General features: G+C 44.7%; 2 protein-coding genes across 5 annotated transcripts in view; one reads left to right on the top strand and one right to left on the bottom strand.

The window, feature by feature from the left end:
- The window catches only part of ATP6V0A4 (ATPase H+ transporting V0 subunit a4), a 96,109-nt gene extending 80,011 nt beyond the window's left edge, over positions 1–16,098 (bottom strand). For both annotated transcript variants that reach the window (XM_058724138.1, XM_058724137.1), the window contains exon 1: positions 15,986–16,098. The gene's annotated coding sequence lies outside the window, so the exon portion shown is untranslated. The remainder of the gene's footprint in view (positions 1–15,985) is intronic.
- Positions 16,063–21,956, top strand: TMEM213 (transmembrane protein 213). Of its 3 annotated transcripts, XM_058724142.1 has the most exons (4): positions 16,063–16,173; positions 19,731–19,802; positions 20,651–20,863; positions 20,944–21,956. In XM_058724142.1, the coding sequence occupies exons 1-3, from the start codon at positions 16,092–16,094 to the stop codon at positions 20,818–20,820; spliced, it is 324 nt and encodes a 107-aa protein (XP_058580125.1). In that variant the 5' UTR covers positions 16,063–16,091; the 3' UTR covers positions 20,821–20,863; positions 20,944–21,956. The 3 variants fall into 3 exon arrangements, with proteins under 3 accessions (XP_058580125.1, XP_058580123.1, XP_058580126.1); XM_058724140.1 differs by having other exon boundaries at positions 20,651–21,956; XM_058724143.1 differs by having other exon boundaries at positions 16,066–16,173; positions 19,734–19,802; positions 20,651–21,956.
- Positions 21,957–23,328: the final 1,372 nt, after the last annotated feature.

Here is a 23,328-nt window from a genome sequence, read left to right as displayed (position 1 = left end):
TATTTTTGAGACACAGAGAGACAGAGCATGAGCAGGGGAGGTGCAGAGAGAGAGGGAGACACAGAATCCAAAGCAGGCTCCAGGCTCTGAGCTGTCAGCACAGAACCTGATGTGGGGCTCGAACCCTCGAACCCATGAACCGTGAGATCATGACCTGAGCTGAAGGCGGTCGCTCAACCGACTGAGCCACCCAGGCGCCCCTGGAGATTTTGAAAGTAACCACAAAAGGAAAAAAGTATTCAAGAGTAAGAACAAGGCTGCAGATGGAATGGAGAGGGAGGAGATTTGAGCACTGCTCTTTCAAACCCTTTGTACGACTTGATTTTTACAGTTTGTATCCATCAGCTAATTTGAAGAAAATCAAACATTTAATTAAAACGACAATAAAATAAAATAAAATAACCTCAAAAATATTGACTGAGCAACTATGAAGTGCCAGGCAAGGCACTAGGCGCTTAAGGCACGAATTGGGCAAAACAGTGCCTGTTGTGGTAAACTCTAGCAGGGCAGGCAAAAGTAATAATCCCAATATCAATGGCAAACAGATGATGCCCACTATGGGCAAATTTAAGACAAAACCCTAAGAAATAGGTATTATTAAAATCCTCGTTGTTATTGTTTGTCTGGTTTGCAGATTAGCAATCCGAGATGGGTAACACATTCAAGGTTGCTCACTAGCAAGTGGTAGAGAGGGGACTTGAATCCAGGTAGTGTGGCCCCAGAGCTGAGACAGTCTAGTTTCAGTAATCAAATTATTAAATAACCACGGGGACAAATGTGTCAGAACTAAGATGGGTACACTGAAGGAGAGAACACAGATCTCTAAGTCGTGTAACTTGACTCCTTCTTGGGGAAAGAAGGCAGTATACACAGGAGAGAGAATGAGGGGGTGGGGAGAAAGCGGGCAGGATGAGGACATGATCTGCAGGCTGTATTAAGGACTGCGCCTTTATCACAAGAGCATCTGGGGCCCTTGACGGCTCTGAAGCAGGTAGGGTAGGGGTAAATGGCACAACTTGGAAAACATATTTATCTTTTTTAATGTTATTTATCTTGAGAGAGCGAAGAAGGGGTAGAGGGAGAGAGAGAATCCCAAGCAGACTCTGAGCTGCCTGCAGAGCCTGACAAGGGGCTCGAACCCACAATCCAAGAGATCACGACCCGAGCTGAAATCAAGAGTCTGATGCTTAACTGACTGAGCCACCCAGGCGCCCCAGAAAACACGTTACTAACTGCAGAGTGGACGCAAGGAGAGGCAATCCTCGCAGCAGACAGAGCAGTTCTGAGACCAGCACTGTGGCCCAGGCAAAAGACGAAATATCGTTTCATCGTTAATACCCCGTGTGACAAAACGGAAAGCACACATAAAGCCCGTTTGTGGCATAACGAAGTAAGAAGAGTGATGGTTTGACTTGCCAGCTGAATTAGCTATTTTGACAGAACACCATTCTTACTTGAAAAGAACAGCTGACACACTGTGGTTATTCAGACATAGGCATTTGGCAGGCATTTTCTCAGAAGTGATCCAAATGATTCTGTCACTTCAAAGGAAAACAACTGACATTGTTTGTTGCCAGTGATGAAATTCTAACTCTCAAATAACAATTAACATTTTGGAAAACTTTTATGCGCCCACATGAACGTGACAGCTTCTCAATGCTAACAACTTTTCTGATGAGGATATTTCTGTGGGGATATTTATAAATGTGAGTTTTAAAAGTTATTGTATAATGAAATGGGACAGCATTTGGGAGATCTTCAAAACTCAATGAACCATTATTTCCCAAATGCCCAATGCATGATGTTATAAAGCCATGCTTGGGCAAACGATCCATTGAAAAGTACATGCTTAACCAAGGGATTTTAATGAAAAGGTCATTGATTTGGTTTCAGAGTCCACACTGCAACTAAGCTTTTAAAAAGTACTACTTGTTGGGGCACGTGGGTGGCTCAGTCAGTCAAGCGTCTGACTTCTGCTCAGGTCATGATCTCATAGTTCCTGGGTTCCAGCCCCGCGTGGGGCTCTGTGCTGACCGCTCAGAGCCTGGAGCCTCCTTCGGATTCTGTGTCTCCCTCTCTCGCTCTCTACCTTTCCCTTGTTCACGCTCTGTCTCTCTCTCTCAAAAATAAATAAACATTAACAAAAAATTTTTAAAAGGCCTATAGTATCGAAGAAAAATGTCCACAACTACCGAAAAGTCTAGTAAAACATTTTTCCTGGGATGAATCACTAAATTCTACTCTAGAATTAGTAGTGAATTCTACTACTGTAGTAGTGTTAGTTATTACACTATATGGTAACTAACTTGAATTTAAATAAAATTAAAAAAAAAAATTTCCCTTTCTAGAAACTACTTAGTTACGTGAGACCAGATTTTCATCGTATATTTCAAAAAAAAAAAAAAATAACATAGAGCAATGAGCTGAATGTAAAAATAGATATGCAAAAGACACCCAGCTGTCTTCTATTGGTCACACATTAAAGAGATTTGCAAAAGAAAGCAATCAGTGCTACTCTTCACGAAACTGTTTTGGAAAATACAGTACTTTCATAAAAAGAGGTGTTTAGGGGCGCCTGGGTGGCGCAGTCGGTTGAGCGTCCGACTTCAGCCAGGTCACGATCTCGCGGTCCATGAGTTCGAGCCCCGCGTCGGGCTCTGGGCTGACGGCTCGGAGCCTGGAGCCTGTTTCCGATTCTGTGTCTCCCTCTCTCTCTGCCCCTCCCCCGTTCATGCTCTGCCTCTCTCTGTCCCAAAAATAAATAAAAAACGTTGAAAAAAAAAAAATTTAAAAAAAAAAAAGAGGTGTTTATACTAACATAATAAACAGGTTCATATGAATTTAAATGAGTTCACACACAAGCATTTTTAAATTTCTCAGTTTTAATTCCTAGTGTGGGAAATATTAGTAGATAGGATCCACATAAGCCAAAGCTCTTTGGGGTTCTCAATAATGTTTAAGAGTGAAGAGGCTTCTAGACCAACACATTGGTCCCCCACTGGCCTGGGGTTTATCAGCTCACTAGAACTGCCTCGACAGGGGACACCACAAACTGGGTAGTGTAAACAACAGAACTCATCGTCTAGGAGTCCTGGAGGTGGATGTCTAAGATCATGGTGATAGGGGTGGGGCGTTATGATTCCTTCTGAGACTATGGGGAAGAATCTGTTCTATGCCTCTGACCTGGCTGCTAGTGATTCGCTGGCCATCTCTGGGGTTCCTTAGCTACAGAAGCCTCTGGGATCTGACTTCATCTTCACATGTGTGTGTGTCTGTGTCCAAATCTCCCCTTTTAATAAGGACATGTGGGTTGGGGGCAGGGGCCCAGACTACTCCAGTAAGAGTATGACTTCATCTTAACTAATTACCTCTACAAAGACCCTGTTTCCAAATAAGGTCACATTCTGAGGTGCGGGGGGGGGGGGGGGGGGGGGGGGTTAGGACTTCAACATATGAATGGGGGTGGGGGGTGGAGGACACAATTCGGTCTGTGACAAGGGGGAAGCAATGAAATCAGGCCTGAGTGTGGGAGACCTGAAAGGTTCCAAGGCAGGACAGAGGAGACGGACCAGGAACGGAGATCGAGGAGAACAGTCCGAAGAAAGAGAATTCGAGAGAAGTGTCTCAAGAATCGTGGAGGGCTCACACAACAGGAGAGCTGAGAAGCATCTGGAGGTGCCTGGTGACACTGATGGACCTCCTTCAGGGGCATGAAGGAGGCAGAATTCAGAGACTGGGGAACTGGGAAGTCACTGGCCGGTGAAGAAAGACAATACCGACAACTCTTCCAAAATACCAGGCTGTGAAAAGGAAGGAGGGAGCAGGGAAGGAACTGAGGAGAAAATTAGCCTCGTGGGAAGATTTCCTCTATTTTTTTCAAGGAAGACACAGTTAATAATCCAAGACAATTCTGTGAGCTCTAGGGGCCCAGCACGTGTAGAAACTGGCAACTTCTACTTTTCCTTATCTTTTAGGTGCTTGTGGCACAATCACCTTGAATCCCATAAAGGTATCTTTTACATCTCTCTGCAAGTGTCCCGACTGAGCTTGGTATCTTACACGCAGGATTTCATAGCATCGCTGACTCACGCAAGGTCGGAACGATTCAAGTGCGAGCACCCACAGTCCAGGTGGTCTAGGACCAAAGTAAACTTCCCAGATTTTCTCCTGTGATCTCAACAGTGGAGGAAGGAGAGAAAAGGGGAGAGGAGAGCCCTTCACAGTGATGAGCCTCAAAAGGGTTTCCGGTGACGGGCAGAAAAGAGCCAAAGACTGAGTCCTGACCACTCACTGGCCTGAAAGCATCCTTCCTCATTTATTCATTTAAAGATTTTATTTTCTTTTTTAAGTTTATTTATTTACTTTGAGAGAGAGGGCCAGCAGGGGAGGCACGGAGAGAGAGGGAGAGAGAGAATCCCAAGCAGCCTCCGCACTCCAAGTGCAGATCCCCACACGGGGCTGAAACTCACGAACCGTGAGATCATGACTTCAGCCCTGATCAAGAATAGGATACTTAACCAACTGAGGAACCCAGGCACCTCTCAACCCAATGCTTTAAAGGAAAATGACACTTACAGTTGGCACGAGGTCTTGAGGGAAACAACCCCCTTAGAACAGAATCAGTCCCCTAAGGCCACCTGTAAGAGTACTGTTTTGGACATTTAGTGGTTTCGTACCACTACTCCTGTTCTTTAGACAAGTCTGGGGCACAATGCCAGTTTCGGCTACTTTACACTTGTCTGGGCAGGTCTCAGGCGAGGCACTTTTGTGCCCGAGGACATTCTATAAGGTGGCTCTTGACCAGCTAAAGAGGCGAGCACTCCCTGTACATCTCTTCAAAGTGGACATTCCTTTAAACAAAGGGCCCCCTTTGTTCCTGTATCCCTCTACCGGGGATTAGGAAGATACTGTGCATGACCACATGTTCAGCAGTACAGGATCAACTTTCAGGAGATCATTATAATTTAAAAAATGAAAAGGGGTAAGTGGAGAGCAAGCTAAAATGCTTGCAAGGAATTTAATCCAAAAATAAAATTGTAGCTGCAGAAGTAACAACCTGATTCTCCACAGCGTCTGATTTTTCTGAACTGAATTCCAGCCAGATGACCTTCCTTCACATAATTGATTTTAACATCCACTTACCTAGCAGTTCCCACCACTGGCCAGGCACTGACCCCACCACCCACAAACCTTCACAATATGCGTTAATGGAGACAAAGTACTAGAGACAGAGAATGGCTTGAGGTTGCTAAAAAGAGAGGGAATGACATTCAACTCACACACACACACACACACACACACACACACACACACACAAATGCAATTTGTTGACAGTAATGTACAAGATTCACGTCATCAGCACACTGAAGTCAGTGTTCTCTGTGCTGAAACCAGAATCATCTCCTGCCGTGTACATTCCCTTTCCCTCCTGGCCGTGGACTCCCTCCAGTGAGTGTCAGAGGGAACAATGGCGCACATCCAACATCAGGTGGGTCCTCACGGCTGGTCTACACCTTTCTGTCCCCCAGATCATGCCCTAAAAAAGAAAGAGCCCTCCAACGTCTCTCACTGACTGGCACACTCTCTTCTCCCCTCCATCTCATCTCACCTCCTTCCCCTCAGCACAAGGCTGAGTCTCATTCCTTAGGAGAAGACCCTCCATCATGGAACCCTCCCGCGTCCTTTTTGACTGACTGGAAGTGAGATATAGGAAAATAAAATTTCATCATGAAGAGAAGAGAACGCCTCAACATTTATTATGGATGCGTTTTACCCATCAGATCTCCAAATTTGTCACTCAGGAGCCTCCCCAGTTATTTTTCTGTAATAATACTTTCCCCCAAATCCACTGGTGAGGCTCTTTTCAGCACAATTCCCACCTCTAGTTTCTTCTCCATTTAATATACTGTGTTGAGCAGAGTCACAGAATTGTACCCCTGGAGGAAAACTTTGAGATCCTCTAGTCCAATCCCCTTGCTTTAGGGTTGAGTAAATGACCCCAGGGGGTGAAGGGATGTGCCTAAGTCCTGCAGCAAATTAGTGACAGAGCCTGACGCAGAATATGTGCTCCTGATTCTCATGGTCTCTTCACAGCTTTCCTGTTTGTTTCTCAAAGGACATAACATCCCTTTGTATCAGGTACTATATGTAGCAGAACCAGTTTATCCCCTCTGGAGAGTCCTGGGGACCCCAGACAAAGATTTTCTCACAGAGGATTGAAGGCAACATTTCCCTGGATTTTTCCCCAAGTGACTCCCTCCCAGAGAACCCCCACCACATCTCTTGGGAAGCATCATCACCAAGGTTACATGACTTCCCCCAAGGTCACACAGAGGGTGACAACGTGAAAAGGGAACCCAGGACTCCTGACTCAGGGCTGGTTGTCCAAGCCATAGGCAGCCTGGACAAGAGACAGATGGTGAAGGAAGGTTACAGAAGAGACCAGAAGACACGGCCGGAGAGAAGAAGCTGGATACCGGGAAGGAAGGCCAACAATCTCTGACTCGGCTCTCTGGTCCTTTTTACTTTTCACATGGACAAACTGGAAAAGAAAAACTGGCTGAGTGTTTACTACAAACGTGTAGTTTATTTCCCCAAAACCTTAGCTTAAAATTACTCTTTGAGAACACACATCTCTGTTTATTAAACACAAAATGAATCTGACCACACGCAGTGTTGTGCCAACAGAAATATTTTGTACAAATGGTAAGGCTGGGAATGAAGGAGCCAGAAATAGCCACTCATAGGGCTGCAGAGCTGAACAGGACCTGCCCTCCTACTGTTCATTAACTTCACCTTAAAATGCCCTTACCTGTTTGATGCTAGTTACTCACTAACTTTTCTAACAGGTAGAGCTATCCCACAGTGGAACTGGCTGCCTTAACAACTGGTAAGAAGCCTGCTACTTGAGGCATTTTAGCAGAAGTCCAAGTCACAACCTTGAGAGCCAGGAGAAGTCAAATGCAGCCATACCAAACTCTCTAACTTCTCCTTTCATGGCAGGAGAGGATCCTTACTAGGTTAAGGATTGGGCCAGACGGCTTCTAGATCCCTTTCCAACATTGAGAGTCTATGGGGTTTTTTTTAATTTTTTTTTTTAATGTTTACTTATTTTTGACAGAGAGAGAGACAGAGCATGAGCAAGGGAGGGGCAGAGAGAAAGAGGGGGACACAGAATCCAAAGCAGACTCCAGGCTCTGAGCTGTCAGCACAGAGCCCGATATGGGGCTCAAACTCACAGACTGAGATCATGACCCGAGCTGAGGTCGGACACTTAATGGACTGAGCCACCCAGGTGCCCCAATACAACTTGAAATCTGATTAAGATTTTTCTTTAATGCAACCAAGGATTTCCTGAAATTGAAAATTTTCCCACACAACCAGATAGGTACTGTTAAATGTAGTCTATCTGCTCTGTTGTGACTGTATTGCTTTCCTGTGAAATATCCTTTTTAAAAATATATTAATTTGAGGGGCACCTGACTGGCTCAGTTGGTAGAGCATGCAACTCTCGATCTTAAGGTTGTGAGTTCAAGCCCCCACATAGGTGGTAGAGATTACTTAAAAATAAAATCTTTAAAATAAATGAATAATTAAATAAAATGCATTAATTTGATTTTATTGCCTGATTATAAGAGTAATATGTGTTCACTGCAGAAAATTTGAAAGACCCATAAAAGTGTAAAGAAGAAAATAAAAATTGTCTCAAAGTGTTAATTCTAGATATGGCTACTGCTGACATCTTGATAGGATGCTTCCCAAGCTTTTTCTTTGCCTATGCATGTGTAATAAATAGCTGGAATCCCACTGAATATATAGTTTCACATCCTGCTCTTTCTGCTTTGTATTATATAGCAAGTGTTTTTCCAAATCATTAAATATCAAAGGAAAAAAATATATCATTCTAACACATCATTTTAAAAGCTATCTTTGGGCACCTGGGTGGCTCAGTCGGTCAAGCATCTGACTTTGGCTCAGGTCATGATCTCATGGTTCATGGGTTCAAGCTCTGCATCAGGCTCTGGGCTGACAGCTCAGAGCCTGGAGACTGCTTCAGATCCTGTGTCTCCCTCTCTCTCTTGCCCTCACTTGCTCACACTCTGCCTCTCAAAAGTAAATAAATGTTAAAAAAAATTTTTTTAACAGATAGAAGCTATCTTTTATTCCGCTATAAGGTGCTTCTAGGCTTTCATTTTCACAAATATTATAATGTTGAGGTAGAGAATCTTGGATATACGTTTTTATGCTCATCTCTATTTCCCTGGGGAAAAAAAAATTTCCAATGAGCCTCACATAGAAAGAAAGGTGACTAAAATAAATTAACCCTTACAAAGTCTACAACTTAGCTACAAATAGCCCAATATCGGAGACTAGACATATGGTAACACAATGTTGTTGGCCCCAAGTACCTGACTGAGGCAACCCAACCAAAACAAAAAACAAAAAAAACAACAAACAACAACAACAAACAAAAAACCCCATGACTCATCCTACTTATTTTTACAATATGTGTAATTGCAATTGTGCACACAATAAAAATAACCAGGTACATAAGGAAACACAGCAACATGGATGAAAACCAGCAGAAATAATAGACAAAAGAAACAGATCAATGGGGGTGAACAAATATTAAAGTTATAAAACAGATTTTTAAAAATTATGGTCACTCTGTTCACAAACATGAAAAATGAGACTGTATAACAAAAAGTTATTTCATAGCGGACAAAATGGAAATTCTAAAACTAAAATAACTGAAATTAAGAACCCAATGGGAAGGGGCACCTGGGTGGCTCAGTCGGTTAAGCCTCCAACTTCGGCTCGGGTCACGATCTCGCGGTCCGTGAGTTCGAGCCCTGCGTCGGGCTCTGGGCTGATGGCTCAGAGCCTGGAGCCTGCTTCTGATTCTGTGTCTCCCTCTCTCTCTGCCCCTCCCCCGTTCATGCTCTGTCTCTCTCTGTCCCAAAAATAAATAAAACGTTAAAAAAAAGAACCCAATGTGTAGTTATAAAAATAAATTAGACACAGATGATAAGAGTTCTAATAAAAGATAGGTGGCTCAGTTGGTTGAGCATCCAACCAGGTCACAATCTCACAGTTCATGGGTTTGAGCCCCACGTTGGGCTCTGTGCTGACAGCTCAGAGCCTGGAGCCTGCTTCGGATTCTGTGTCTCCCTCTCTCTCTGCCCCTCCCTGCTCCCACTCTGTCTCTGTCAAACATGAATACGTTAAAAATTTTTTAAAATATATAGGGCTGAAGAAAATATTCAGAATAAAGCCCATGAAAACAAAAGGATAGAGAATAAAGGAAATAGTAAGAGAATTAGAGTCTGCAGTGGAGAGAAAAGAATGGGACGGTAGTATTTGATGGCCGACGTCTCAGCACTGATGAAAGACCTCAAACTCCATATTCACTTGTCTACAAACGTCAAGCCAGACAATTAAAAAGAAATCCATACTTGAACACACTGTAATAAAATTTCTGAAAACCAAAGACAACACAAGAATTTTACAAACAACCAAAGATAAAAGAGACAAATTACTTATAAGGGAGGGCAGTTAGATGGACAGTTCTCAACATAAACAGTGGGAGTCAAAAAAAATAGAATCATATTTTTAAAGCACTGAAAGAAAATATCTGTCAACCTAGAATTCTACATTCAGTGAAAATAACTTTCAAGAATAAAGGAAGATGAGAACATATCGTGACGAACAAAAACTGACAGCATTAGTCACTCCACTGCGGGAATACTTAAGAAGCATCATAAATGGAAGACCAGACATGCAGAAATGAATCAAGGAACAATAAATTGGTAAATATGTGGATAAATTTAAGTAAACATTCACTGAATAAAAAAGTAATAATGAGGGGTGCCTGGGTGGCTCAGGGGTTAAGCTTCAGCTTAGGTCATGATCTCACAGTTTGTGAGTTCAGGCCCCAGGTCAGGCTCTGTGCTGATGGCTCAGAGGCTAGAGTCTCCTTCGGATTCTGTGTCTCCTTCTCTCCCTGTCTCTCCCCAACTTGTGCTCTGTCTCTGTCTCTCAAAAATAAATAAATGTAAAAAAAAAAAAAAGTAATAATGAGTTACCAAGTTAAAAAGATATGTATATAGTTAAAATACATGACTGTAATGATAGAACAATCAGGAATGGACAGGTAGAATTAAAGTTCCAAGCTCTTCCCATTATTTGGGAAGATGGTAAAAGTATCAATTAATATTAGACTTTGATAAAGATAAGAATACATGTAGTAATCTCTAAAAAAAGGGAATAAAAGACTCAACCCAAAAGTGGTGAGCAAAAAGAGAAAAGAGATATAAAACAGATGGGAAAACCAAAGAGCACCCGTAAGACAGAACTTCAAATCTAAACTGATCAGTAAACACATGCCAAGGTAAACAGATTAAGCGGCCAAATTGAAGACGAAGATTGTAAGACTGGGTTGCTTTTTTTTTTTTTTAAGTCCTACACTATGTTTTTATAAGGTATACTTCTAAGACATAATAAGAATTTAGAAAAACTCAAAGACATGATGGGAAAAGATTCAGCATGCAAAGCTAAGCAAAAGAAAAGTGGTATAGTAACATCAGACAAAGTAAACTTGATGGCATAAAGTATTACTAGGGATAGAGAGGTGTATTTCGAAATGACTTTTTAAGGAAGGTTCAGTTCACTGGGGTGTCAATTCTATATTTGCATGAGGCCTAATTACAGCCTCCAATATTTAGTACAAAAACAGACAAAACTACAAAGCAAAGAGAGAAACCCACAATCATCTGTCTCAGTACTCAACTGAATAAGCAGACCAGACTTTTAAAAACAGGAAAAATACAGGAGATGTGAACCACACAATTAGCACTCCTGATGTGATGGACTTACACGGAACACTGAACCCCACAACTACATGACACATTCTTTTCAATCACTGCCAAATATTTACCCAAAAAATGGCCATACGATGGTTGTTAATGAATAGCAAAACATAGAAATCATCAAAGTATGTTCACAGATTGCAGGGCAATCCAAGAAAATGGGGGCAGGGAGGGGATGAGATCCAGGACCCACATGGAAGATGGCTTTAGCCAAGAGGAAATCCCATCCTTCTGTTAACCCCACTTCTGTCTGGTACAAACAGAAGCATTAATGCAGATGAATGAATTATCCTGGGAACTGTTCAGAAATGGTTCCAAATGGAGGGCTCTAGACCTTGTTCACCTTGTTACTTTGATCAACTCTATGGCATGATCTCCAGATTGGACTTCATTTTTCTTAAAAGTGTACTCCAAATCTCTCCATATTATAGAGCCATAACGGAACAGCAGTGAGTGTGGTTAACTAGATCCTGCTCAGGTGAAACTACATGTTTCAGTCCTGTGAGCAGCTGGAGATTGGCAATTATTTTGTGAAAACACATTTGGACAAAGCCCTCTGCAGGAAGAGCTATGGACCTATCTCTGGTCACAAGTTGGAATATAGCAGGCATAGTTGTATTTGGGGCCAAGATTCTCTTTAGGACAGGTTAATTGGAAATGAAAGCCCCAAGTTCATTTAAAATTTTTTAACGTTTATTTATTTTTGAGAGAGAGAGAGACAGTGTGCGAGCAGGGGAGGGACAGAGAGAGAGGGAGACACAGAATCTCAAGCAGGCTCCAAGCTGTCAGCACAGAGCCCGACTAGGGGCTCGAACCCACAAACCGTGAGATCATGATCTGAGCCGAAGTCGGACGCCCAACACCCAACCAACTGAGCCACCCAGGCTCAGTTCAAAGCCCCAAATTCAAAGACAGTAGTCTCTTCCCAGAGATGGGAGGGATGGGAAAGGGGCCTATCAGAACCACAAGGGAAGCTTCCTTAACATAAAATATCCTACCCATAGGAGGCCATTCCAGCCCACAGAATGCTGGGTTTCAGTCTTTTGGCACAGGGAACACTGTGCCCCCTTCTTCTCTTTTTTTACATGCAATGTTATCAGGGAAAGCAGATAAAATCGGAGGCACTGAGGACCATGGAATCCCCACCCCTCTGGCCAATTCCATCCCAATCACCACCATGGAGCCTGGCCACAAATATTTTAGCCTGGACTTTTTTAAAAGTATGTGTAACCAAACACCTATCTTAACTATTAAAAAAAAAAAAAATCTTGAGGAAGTTCCTGCAGAACGTCTAGCTTTAAGCAATCAACTTCCCTATACGCTCTCCAAAGCAAACCTGATATAAAATGTATGGGAGAAGTTGCTAGGTGAGGCAACCAGCTGCATGGAGTTATTACAGACCTGTTCTTTTTTTAAAAAAAAAAAAAAAAAACAGCTAATAGTGGTGACATTTCTGAAAATAGTTGCTATGCAGCCCTTCCTTTGGGAATTAATGAGTTAGCAGACACCAGTCAAGCCCTTCCTATTTTAGGATAATAAAATCCTTTCATCTGCTAAGAGAATGTTTCTCTTTCAATTGACTCGAGACACCTAAAACAGTCCCCAGTCAAACAACAGTGGGTTAAAAAGGAGAGAGGGGACAGATTACTGTTCTTGCCCTCTCCATCTACTAGATCCAGAATTATTTTCATTGGCACAATTTGATACGATGCTGTCAGCTTAGATCAAGGGTGTCACTCAAACCACTGTCACTACCACCCTAGGCCGGGCTTTCCATGTCCCAGGCTGTCATCATTTTGGAGGGACACGCCCCGCTCACATCAAACATATGAACATGCACCCAACCTCCTACACTCAATTGTTTCTGTTTCCATATTTAAAATGAATTATATAAAATTTGCTTTTGAGAAAAAAATCTTTTCTTCTCGAATGCACAGGCTGCTGCTGTTGTTGTTCATATTTTGGCTGAGAACCTCTTTTCGTGAAGGTCTCCAACATTTTTGAGATCCTTGAAAATCTCGTTGACCCCACACATTGCTGTCATCTCTAGGGTCCACTGGATAAATCAGCCCTCGTCTATGAAGGTCAGTGTGGGGTTTACCGTGAGGAAAATGTCAAGAAGAGTGTCCGTCCCATTAAGGAATGTCATCTCTGTGAGAACCCAAGGAGAAAATGTCTCTCTAGTCTGGTATCAGGAACTGTTGTATTCATGCTGTTTTGGGTTTTTTTTCATCTTGCGAGCCCATGAATCATCCACGTGACCATGTTACCCTCTTCCCACTGACCACCACAAAGCTTAGAAAACATGCATGCCATTTTGTGCTCTAAACTCATTTATATATTTCCTACCCTAACTTTCTCTTTGCCTCATTTCTTCCCACTCATTTCAAATTTATTTTATCTAGTTTAATTAATCCTATGTAAGCTTCCTTAAGCCCTTTTTAGACCAAGGCAGGATATAAATAAGCCAATACGTAAATAACATTATTTTTTCCCCTAAAACTGCCTTTGTCCCATATTTTCTAAGTGCAAGGACCCTTCCGTCAAAAGGGTAGTTAACATTCACTGAGTACTTACTGCCTTCGGCCAGCAGCACTGTGTGAAGCACTTTGCATGGATTACTTCATTAAGTCATCAAAGCAAGTCATGAGATAGACCCTCCTCCTTCTCAGATAAAGAACCTGAGGCTTGGATGTATAAAGTAACTTGCCAGGGCCACTTGGTCAAGAAGAGCCAGGCTAGAATTCCACCCGAGGCTGGCCTCATGGCCACCCAGGAACCCCAGCTGGAAACCGTGTCTTCACTCAAGATGCCACTCCTCGGGTTCCCTTCTGTTGAATTAGCCAGCTAGATGCCTCTTGACTCTGTTCCCCTCTTCTCTATCCTTAGTCCAACTTTTAAATTCAGGGCTCTTTCCATCTCTGGCTGGGATTTTCTTTTTTTTTTTTTTCTTTTTTTTTTTTTTTTAAGTAAGCTCTACACTCAACACGGGGCTGAAACTCAAGATGCCGAGATCACGAGCTCCATGCTTTACCAACTGAGCCAGCCAGACACCCCATCTGGCTGGGATTTTTGCAACAGCTTCTGAGAGGATCTTCTGAATCCAGGCCTGCCCTTGGTGGATTGTCCTCCATGTTTCTGAAATATAATGGTATCCACATGTACAAGTTCCCTACAAGGTGCCCCAGTTGTAAGACAGAGTCCAGTTTGCTTCGTCTGGCATTCAAGACCATTTACAGTGTGCACTTAGTCAAACCAAACACATTGTGACCCCACCCCATGCTCCCAAGATGGTAATTACTCCCCGGACAAGGGGCATACGTTCGTTCATGTCTCGGAGGTCCTGCACACACTGTTCCCTTCTCCGGTACCTAGCGGACTACACAGCTTTCAAGTTTCAGGTCAGAATGCCATCTTTATTTTGAAATGTTCACTGAGTCCCCTCATCCCCAACTCTCCTCCACGATTTTCCCATTCTTTGTAGAGACTTCCTCACCATACTTATTTCATTGTGTTGTCATCATTTGTTTGTCCATCTCCCTTACTGGACCCTGAACTCCTTGAAGACAGGAGCTGTGTTGCCTTACCCACTTCAGATCCCTCTGCCACACCAAAGGCCCAGCACATCGTGGCTACTACTCAATAACTGAATGTTCAACCAAGTGGTAGGTCTAAATTAGATTTGTGTACCTGCAGATTAGCCTTCTTAAAGCACTTCCGCCCCCAGCTCTCAAGCCCAAGAATACAGGGCCACCACTAAAGTTTGTACCTTAGGGCAAATTAGAAAACAATGCCTCCTCTGAGCTGATGTATTCCAATACACAGTCCAATACAAAGACACATTTCCTCTGAGCTTACACATGGCTTACATGTCCTTCCGCATAGCTTTGAATGAGCTAGACTTTCTCTCTCACTCTCTTGACTGAACCAATTTTTGTACAAGAAAATAGTGCATATATCTATACATGGCAGGCCTGCATGCACACAGACAATTCTCTTGCCCTTGTGCGTGCTATTCCTTTTATTTGAAAGGCCATCCGCTCCCATCTGTGTATGCAAACTTTAATACCCAGCCCAAATGTCACCTCCCCTGTGAATGCTTCCCCCATACCTCTCAGGCAGATTTAACCACTCTCTCTTGTGTATTTCCACAACTGCCGAGGATACTACATTGGAGTCTTACCATACAGCATCACAAGTCTTTCTTTACTACTTGGTCTCACTGCTGGCCCATGAGTAGGATCAAGAGTAGGATCATGCCAGGCATCATTGAATCCCAGGTATTGAATCCCAAATACCTAGAATGATGCCTCTCATATAAATGGTGGGTATTCAATCAATGTTATTACTTGGTTCAAAATCTTTACAAAGCCTGTTTTTGCCTACTGATTCTTTCAAACTCCCCAGCCTGGCACTACAATCTGCTAGCCTCATGGCTATCCATTCACATACCCACCTCACCTTCCTCTGGTCTCCTCCCCTATCTGCACTCTAGCCACAGTGGACTCTCGAGCACCTCTCCTCTCTGGACCTTTACTCCTCTGTTCCTCCTGCCTACAGTGCCCTCCTCTTCTCTTTGCCTGTCAAAATTCCATTCATCCTTTAAGGCCCAATGCCAATGCCATGTTTTTCATGAAGCATGCTATCAGTAAATGTGGCTTCTTGTTGCTAAGAACCAAAGTACTTTGTCCTTCTGGAGTCATTCCTGAAACATTACTGTGTTTCAAAGAGGTGTGTTTGTAATAAAAGCACTTTGAGGGCAGGTGTCCCAGACTTTAGCATAGTGTGGTGCACACAGTAGGTTTCAGTAAAAACTGGACTAAAGAGAAGAAGGAATCCAGTGCTCCACCTCAAATGGAAGAGGCAGCCAGCTCAATTTCAAGGAACCAGGAGAGCACAAAACTTCTCTCCTGTCCTCTTTTTTATCATTAGGGATAAAATGTGAACTCAAGGAAATTGCATAAATCGCCCCTCCCTTCCTCCCCCCACCTCACCCCCACCCCTCCCCAGCCAACACAGTTCAGCTTCCTTTCTAGAGAGGTAAGAGCAAGGAGTGACAGCTGGTTTCTTTTGCTCCACCCCCTCTCTTTTCCCCCAAACACAGAGCAGAAATTCACCTCTGACAACACTGCTTTCAAGCTCCTGCGGACACGGTGCATACAGGACCCATGGCACGCAGCACTCCTCTGTGGAGATAGTGCAGACAGACGCCTTCCTCTCAGCATGAAGCCCCTCACCCCTGCACCCTGGGCCACTCTGGCCCTCAGCCTGGTATTTGCCTCCTTCCACTTGGCTTGCTTGGCAGGTAGAACTGTGAACTTTATTCTTGGCTACCCTGGGAAGGGGGAGGGAGAGGAGGGAAGAAGGGAGGGAAGGAAGGAGGGAGGGTGGAAGGGAGGGAAGGAGGGAGGAGGATTCCTTGGCTAGGGTTGGTCCTGCACAAAGGAAAGAGCAAACAGTTCTTTTTCATCTAAAGGATTAGGCAGAAGGTGGTGGGTTGGGGTGGGGGTGTCTTACGTTTACCTAAGACCATGATCAAATAATCAACTCCTTAGCTAGGACAGGAGCAACCATCTCAATTGGCCTTTGCCACAAAGAGGAGAAAGCAATGTACAGACAGTCTCTCCCAGCAAGGGACCAAACTGTCTTAAAATTTTTTTGGTTACTGTTTCTCAATGGCTCCTTCTCAGTGCCCCTGGCTATTGTGGTTTGCAATCCCCTCTTTGTACTCCTGATCCTCACCTAAGGTCCTCCCTCCTTCCCTTGATCCTGCACTTCCTCTGCAACTTTCACAAAACCTTAAGGTATGAAAGCTGCCAAAGGCTGCCTACCATTCTCCTACCTTCTCCGGTGGGCGTGGGAGATGTTGAGTTATTGTCTTGTCTTATCACAGAGGCTGGAGGGGTTGAGTGGCAGCCTCTGTCTTGCTTTCTCAGGCTGGGCTCTGCAACTCACGCAGAGAGACCTCCCTTACACTCTTAAGCTCCTGGCTTTGCCCTCCAGCTTTGATCTTGCTCCACAGCTCCTTGAGATTTCCCCCTCCCAAAGCCAACCTGTCAACGTCCCCCTCAGGGCAGTATCTGTCTCTCTCAGCCTCACCACCTCTTCTTTGAAGGTTTGGAGTGTGAGCTCTAGCCACTCAACCTCAACTTAATTCTGGCTTCCACAACTTACCAGCTGTGTGAACTTTAGCAAATTACATAACCTCTCTGTGCCCCAGTTCTCTCTCTTATACCATGGGGATAATTGCAGTGCTTATATATAGGGTTGTCATAAAGATGAAATGAGAGTACTGAAGGTAAAGAACTTTCAATAAATTAGCACATGGTAAACATTCAATGACTGTTAGCATATTTGTTTTATTTTCCAATACCCCTCCCCAAGTAAGACTGTTTTACTCCTTTTATTTACCTTCACAGAGACTTGCTTACGATAGGCTCTCAAAAAACTTGACAAATCTAACTACACTGAATTGTTGGGTCCTCCCAGCACCCTGTACTTTGGAAGTGACCCCACCTAGGACCAGTCCCTGACCAGCTGTGCTTATAAGGGAGGAGGATGAGATTTAAACTGTTAGAAATTAATAACTAAGCTATTCAGTTTGAACCATATAAAATTACTGATATTGAGCAATTTTTTGACTTATTGAAATGGCAATTTCAAATGGTTTAACCTAATACCAGCATCTGATTAAGTAGGTTTTTTCCACTCACTTGCTCTAGATATAGACCACTTCCATTCTAGGGCAGAGGGGAGATGAAAGTCAAGGCCAAGGAAGTCATCTGGGTTAAAAGGGAAATTAAATGTTGAATCAATCTCTCCAAAACAAATAAAGACTGAGTTCTAAGTCATTTAGTTGTAAATAATTTACAGTAACAATCAGATTGCATCAAAGTAATTACTAGACTTTAGGCAGGACATTGGAGTGGCCTGGGTGGGTGGGTGGGTGGCATAAAATTAGTGGGCAGCAATTTCATGGCTTTGGCTAAACAAGAAGTTTGCTCCTGACTTGTCCTGCTACGTGACAACAAGCTTCTTTGAAGGACACGCTGACCTGGAGTCAGTGGGGCCTTGAAAGTTTCCAAGCCACACGTTTTTTTGTGTTTTTGCTTTTTGTTTTTGGCATCCTCAAGGAAGCAGAACATCAATATAAACGTCCAGAAAAAAAATCTTTAAAATTGATCTCTTGGTTTTGATCTACCTAGATTAACACTATCTAATAAACATTTTTTTGATGATGCAAGTTGCTGGGTGGGGGCCAGCAGTACAGGCAGTGAAAGAATTCACCCAAGGCAGAACAAATGAGATAGAAGTTTTGCAAGGGAGCAGCAGGCAGGACAGCAAAGGAGATACTGTCTGCCACACGGTGGTGGTGAGGGGCTGTAGTTATAGGGCAGAACAGAGGAGTGTGGGGAATGTATGGAATTTTTCCTCTTTTTTGGTAATCTTAGGAACTGTGCCTGGTTATAACTGGTCAGTTGGGGCCTATGGCTATTTCAAGGTGGGTCACTTGATCAGCCTGTTGGCATTCAGCTCCGTGGTCACTGTGGGCCCTTTTGTCGTCCTCAAGTTTCCAGGGTTCAAGCCCATTGCCTAAAAGTGGCCTCTACAGAAATGTTCCAGATCCAGGCTGTGCTTCCAATATGGTAGTATGTTGGAATGTGGTGATCCATTGTGGTAACCGAGCACTTTAAATGTGGCCAATATGACCAGGAAGCTGAATTTTTTATAGCCGCAAGTCACTGCCATATTGGACAAAATGGACTTAGATCATCCATCTGCTCATTGTCAGTTTGAGAGGGAACATGGACAATGGCTTTTCTGGCTTGGGATCTTTATGTTCATGTCCATAGCCCCACCTCACCCCCAAAATGATAAAACTTTGAGAATTCCTGCTAGAGCTCTTTTTATCTTTGTGCTCCTTACTTATTAAACGAGAGCCAATTCTAAAGGCTGCATATTCTATCAACCTGTGGACTTGTTTGTACAGGGTTTCATTTTTGTGATAACCATCTGCCTGAGTAATACCAACATAATCATCAGAAGTACAGAATCAAACTCAGGTTTCAACATTTGCTCAAGTTTTTAAAGGGAATTGAAGAATTATGGAACGACATTCTAGATTTTTAAGTGATTATTTTAATATATACTAGAAAAACCACTTATGGATGTAGCTCTTTGTATAGAAAACAGCTAAAACAGTGTTTGGAAAGCTGTACACAACAGGCCCTTGGGCACTGAAGAGATGAGATTTGGAGGATATGAGGTGTGAAGGAATGAGTCAATGAGATATGCAGATAAAGCATCTCTGAATGATAACGGTGAAAGGAAAAGGGGAGTGTACTCATTTGCTGTCATAACAACATACCACAGACTGGGTGGCTTCCACAAGTGAAATCTATTCTCTGACAGTTCTGAAGACTTCAGGTGTCACCACCAGGTTTGTTTGCTCCTGAGTCCCCTCTCCTTGGTTTGCAGATGACCATCTTCTGTGACCTCACTAGGTCTTTTCTCTGTGCAGGTGCCTCCCTGATGTGTCTTCCTCTTCCCACAAGGACACCAGTCATATCGGATGAGGACCCACCCATATGACTCTGTTTAACCTTGACTGCCTCTTTAAAGGCACTTTTTTCAAATACAGTCACTCCTGTGGGTTAGGACTTCAATGAACTTCATGGGAGAGGAGACAGTTCAGTCCATAACAGAGAGTTGGCTTTGTTGCATGAAGTTGTAACGTACCTAGAGTGGAACGTCCATAATGATCTCATAGTATCACTACTGATTCACAAAACAGATTTCAAACTCTATACCTGGGAATGACTTTTCCTACCACCTGAGACCATCTTCTATCTTTTCTTCCAGAAGCAAGGAACAGCATCAACGCAACCTTGACCACCCACCACCCAGACCCCGGAACCCTGGAGCAGTGTCCCAGTAAGCTTCTCCTGGCAACTGCCCTAACTGCAGAGGTGGCCCTGGACCTGGGAGGGAATCTTAAGCCTCCTTGCTTTCTGTTGTTTGGTGTCCACTGGCTGAGTCCCTGCCTGGCCTTTCTGTGCACCGGTGTGGTTTGTTCATGGCCTCCAGAACTGCATGCATAGCACATATAAAAAGCTATCTCAGGCTTGGCCTCGATCTAAGCTCATGATGTTTAGTATAGGTGGCTTTAATGACCCATCCACAGGACAGCAGCCACAGAGGCCTTAGAAACTTAGAAGAGGAAAAAGCCATGAAAATCTGCCTCTATCCTCTGCAGGAGCTTGGTTTTGTAGCTTTTGCTTATTTCTGTCCATCCCCCACTTGAATATTCCCAATGGCAAGAAGGCCCGTACTTCATAAAGCACCAACCACTGTCATACACGTCCAATTACTAGAAAGTTTTGCTTTATGCTATATCTGGCTCCCTTTATGCTGCCCTCACTGAATGACCGAATGTGTTTACTTACGGGCACTTATGAAGGAGGGTAACGGGCAATAACACAGAGAGGTGAAGCACGTGGCTTTGGACTCCTACAGACTTGGGTTGGAGCTCTTGTTCTGCCATCTTGGGTGAGTCACAGCCTCAGCTTGTTCATGTAGAATGGGAACACTAACTGTATCCATCACTCTGGCAGGAATAAATAAGGGAAAGTGTGTGAAGCACGTAGCAACAGCGCATGCACACGCTTTGGAAATGTTAGCTACCGTATTCTTCCTCCTTGCCTGTTCTTGCGGACGTTGGAGAAGAGCTGGGTGGGCTGGTGTGATGCACCCCGTTGTTCTTGCCCTCTCTTCCCCACTAGATGTGGACTTCTGCCCGCAGGCAGCCCGGTGCTGCCACACTGGAGTGGATGAATACGGCTGGATCGCGGCCGCGGTTGGCTGGAGCCTGTGGTTCCTCACCCTCATCCTGCTCTGTGTGGATAAACTGATGAAGCTCACTCCGGAGGAGCCCAAGGATTTGCAAGCATGAGGCTTAGAGCCGCAGCCCCAAGAATGGCCGTGGCCACCATTGGGTTTGTAACAGCGGGAGGGGAGTGTGGTTGCCGATGTGGTTTCTGCCATGTAACGGTCATCTGTCACCTTTGTGCTTCAGTTGCTCTTGAAAGGGGAAGAAGATGGAAAGGGGGATCCAAGGAAGGAAGGCCAGTGCCGCTTCACACCTAAATTCACAAGGCGGTCGTGCCTTCTGAGCGCTGACAGTCTCCTTTCTCGGTCTACGGGGACTGCTTCTCTTGTAACCGCTGCTTCCTTCTGGAAGCACAAGAAATATGCGACCTAGACTCTTGTCCATGCATTCGGAGCTAAACTCAGAGGCTTCTCACCAAAAAGGTCATTGTCTTCCATCCCTCGCTTCAGTCACAGGTGCCGCTGTCGCAGTTCAAAACGGAAGCGTCGCCATTGACCCACTCTCTGTCCTCACCCCCATGTGCCTTGCTTCTCCAGCTCTTGTCCCTTCTTCAAGGTATCTGCCAGGGCCATCCCGCCCCACTCTCCCCGCCGGCACCCCGGTTCTGACCTTCCTACATCGCCCCTACGTTGTCACAGACACATCCCGTGTAGTTCTCACCGCCGGCAGGAACCTGCCTCCCCACTGGCCACTCCCCGGGGCAGCTGTGAGCATGACCTTCAGTAACGCCTAACAAGAACTTCAGTCTGGCCCTTGGCTCCTCGAGGGAGTCCGACCACCTTCCCAGGCCTGTCTCCCTGCACATCCAGGGCCAGGGCGCCGCGGGACTCCGATGGCCCAGTCTTCAGCCCCACATCTTCCACTTCTCTGCTGCCAGGCCCTCGCCTCCGGGTCTGCCTTCCAACTCCGCCTCCAAATTGGAGGATTGGAACTCCCTTCCCCGACGGCCATGGGGGACCTGGAGCTGGTGCTTTTTGGGGCGCATCTGCTCCGCCCTGAAGTGCAGCCCTCGTGAAGACACAGTCCGTGCTACTTCCTCTCGCTCCTGGGGACAGAATGCTCTTCGTAACATCTGTTCGATGAATGAATGGATGAACGAATGAGTCCTTGCCCTAGATGAACTTAGCGCTTATCGCTCCACATACAGCACTTCCATTTCTCTATAAATGGTTGAAAATAGCCAGTCTCTAAAAAAGCCACTTGGTTTGGTCTCTGTTCATCCTGCATGAGGATGCTGCTGGTCATCGTGAACATTTCCAGTGGGGTCAGGAGGAGAGGAGGGTGGGTTCACCAGAAGGAAGAAAGGACAAAACGACTCTCTCTTTGGGAGCCGATTTCTGCCCTTTGGGAGGGAGTATGTATTTAGATTGGACAAACGAAATAACAATACAGAAAAGGGAGAGGCTTCTGAAGCAGGAAGAAGCATCTCCTGGAGGCGGCAGGTAATTCAAAGCTGCTTGGCTGTTCTTTTAGAAATCTCGATGCGGGGGGGGGGGGGGGGGGGGGGGGGGGGGTGGTTGTCGCCTGGGTGGCCCAGTCAGTTGAGCTGACAGCTCAGAGCCTGGAGCCTGTTTCAGATTCTGTCTCCCTCTCTATCTGGCCCTCCCCCACTCATGCTCTGTCTCTCTCAAAATAAATAAACATTAAAAAAATTTTTTTTTTAATCTCAATACGGGCCACCTGGGTGGCTCAATGGGTTAAGTGTCCGACTCTTGATTTCAGCTCAGGTCATGATCTCACAGTGTGTGAGTTCGAGCCCTGCATCAGGCTCTCTGCTGTCAGCACAGAGCCTATTTCGGATCCTCTGTCACCCTCTCTCTGCCCCTCCCCCGCTTGTGCTGGCTCTCAAAACTAAGCATTTAAAAAAAGAAAATCTCAGTACATCTCCCTGACAAGGGGCACTGAAACAATTGCCTGGCCTCAGTCTGCTGTTTTCTCAAGAGCCAGGTAGTTTCAGAATCTCAGTTGTTTAATCGATAAAATGGGTGGATTTACTGTTCCTACATGTTAAATAAACAACGTGCACAGAAGTGTCGGCACAATGCAACGGTATGAACATACACGAGCATGATCCACTTTTTTAGACAGCGGAGGAAAGGGTTTCCACAATCTGTGATGGTTGAATTCCTTAGAGATGGAAAAACTCGGGAAGTCCCACCCTTTGATTTAACATCTGCAAGCATTTTTTTTTTAACATTTATTTATTTTTGAGACAGAGAGAGACAGAGCATGAACGGGGGAGGGTCAGAGAGAGAGAGGGAGACACGGAATCTGAAACAGGCTCCAGGCTCTGAGCTGTCAGCACAGAGCCCGACGCGGGGCTCGAACTCACGGACTGCGAGATCATGACCTGAACTGAAGTCGGCCGCTTAACCGGCTGAGCCACCCAGGCGTCCCTTAATTTTTTAACATTTATTTATTTTTGAGAGACAGAGACAGATAGAGCATGAGTTGGGGAGGGGCAGAGAGAGAGGGAGATACAGAATCCGAAGCAGGCTCCAGCCCCACACAGGGCTCGAACTCACAAACCAGGAGATCATATGACCCAGGCGGAAATCAAGAGTTGGATGG

This window comes from Neofelis nebulosa, chromosome 4 (assembly GCF_028018385.1).
Source record: "Neofelis nebulosa isolate mNeoNeb1 chromosome 4, mNeoNeb1.pri, whole genome shotgun sequence".
Taxonomy (NCBI): Eukaryota; Metazoa; Chordata; class Mammalia; order Carnivora; family Felidae; genus Neofelis; species Neofelis nebulosa.
This window is presented reverse-complemented; position numbering and strand designations above follow the sequence as displayed.

Bases quoted from the DNA above. Each gene is read 5' to 3' on its own strand.
- TMEM213 (XM_058724142.1), top strand. From the start codon at position 16,092: ATGAAGCCCCTCACCCCTGCACCCTGGGCCACTCTGGCCCTCAGCCTG. The intron at 16,174-19,730 runs GTAGAACTGTGA...CTTTTCTTCCAG, and splicing joins CCACTTGGCTTGCTTGGCAG to AAGCAAGGAACAGCATCAAC. The intron at 19,803-20,650 runs GTAAGCTTCTCC...CTTCCCCACTAG, and splicing joins AACCCTGGAGCAGTGTCCCA to ATGTGGACTTCTGCCCGCAG.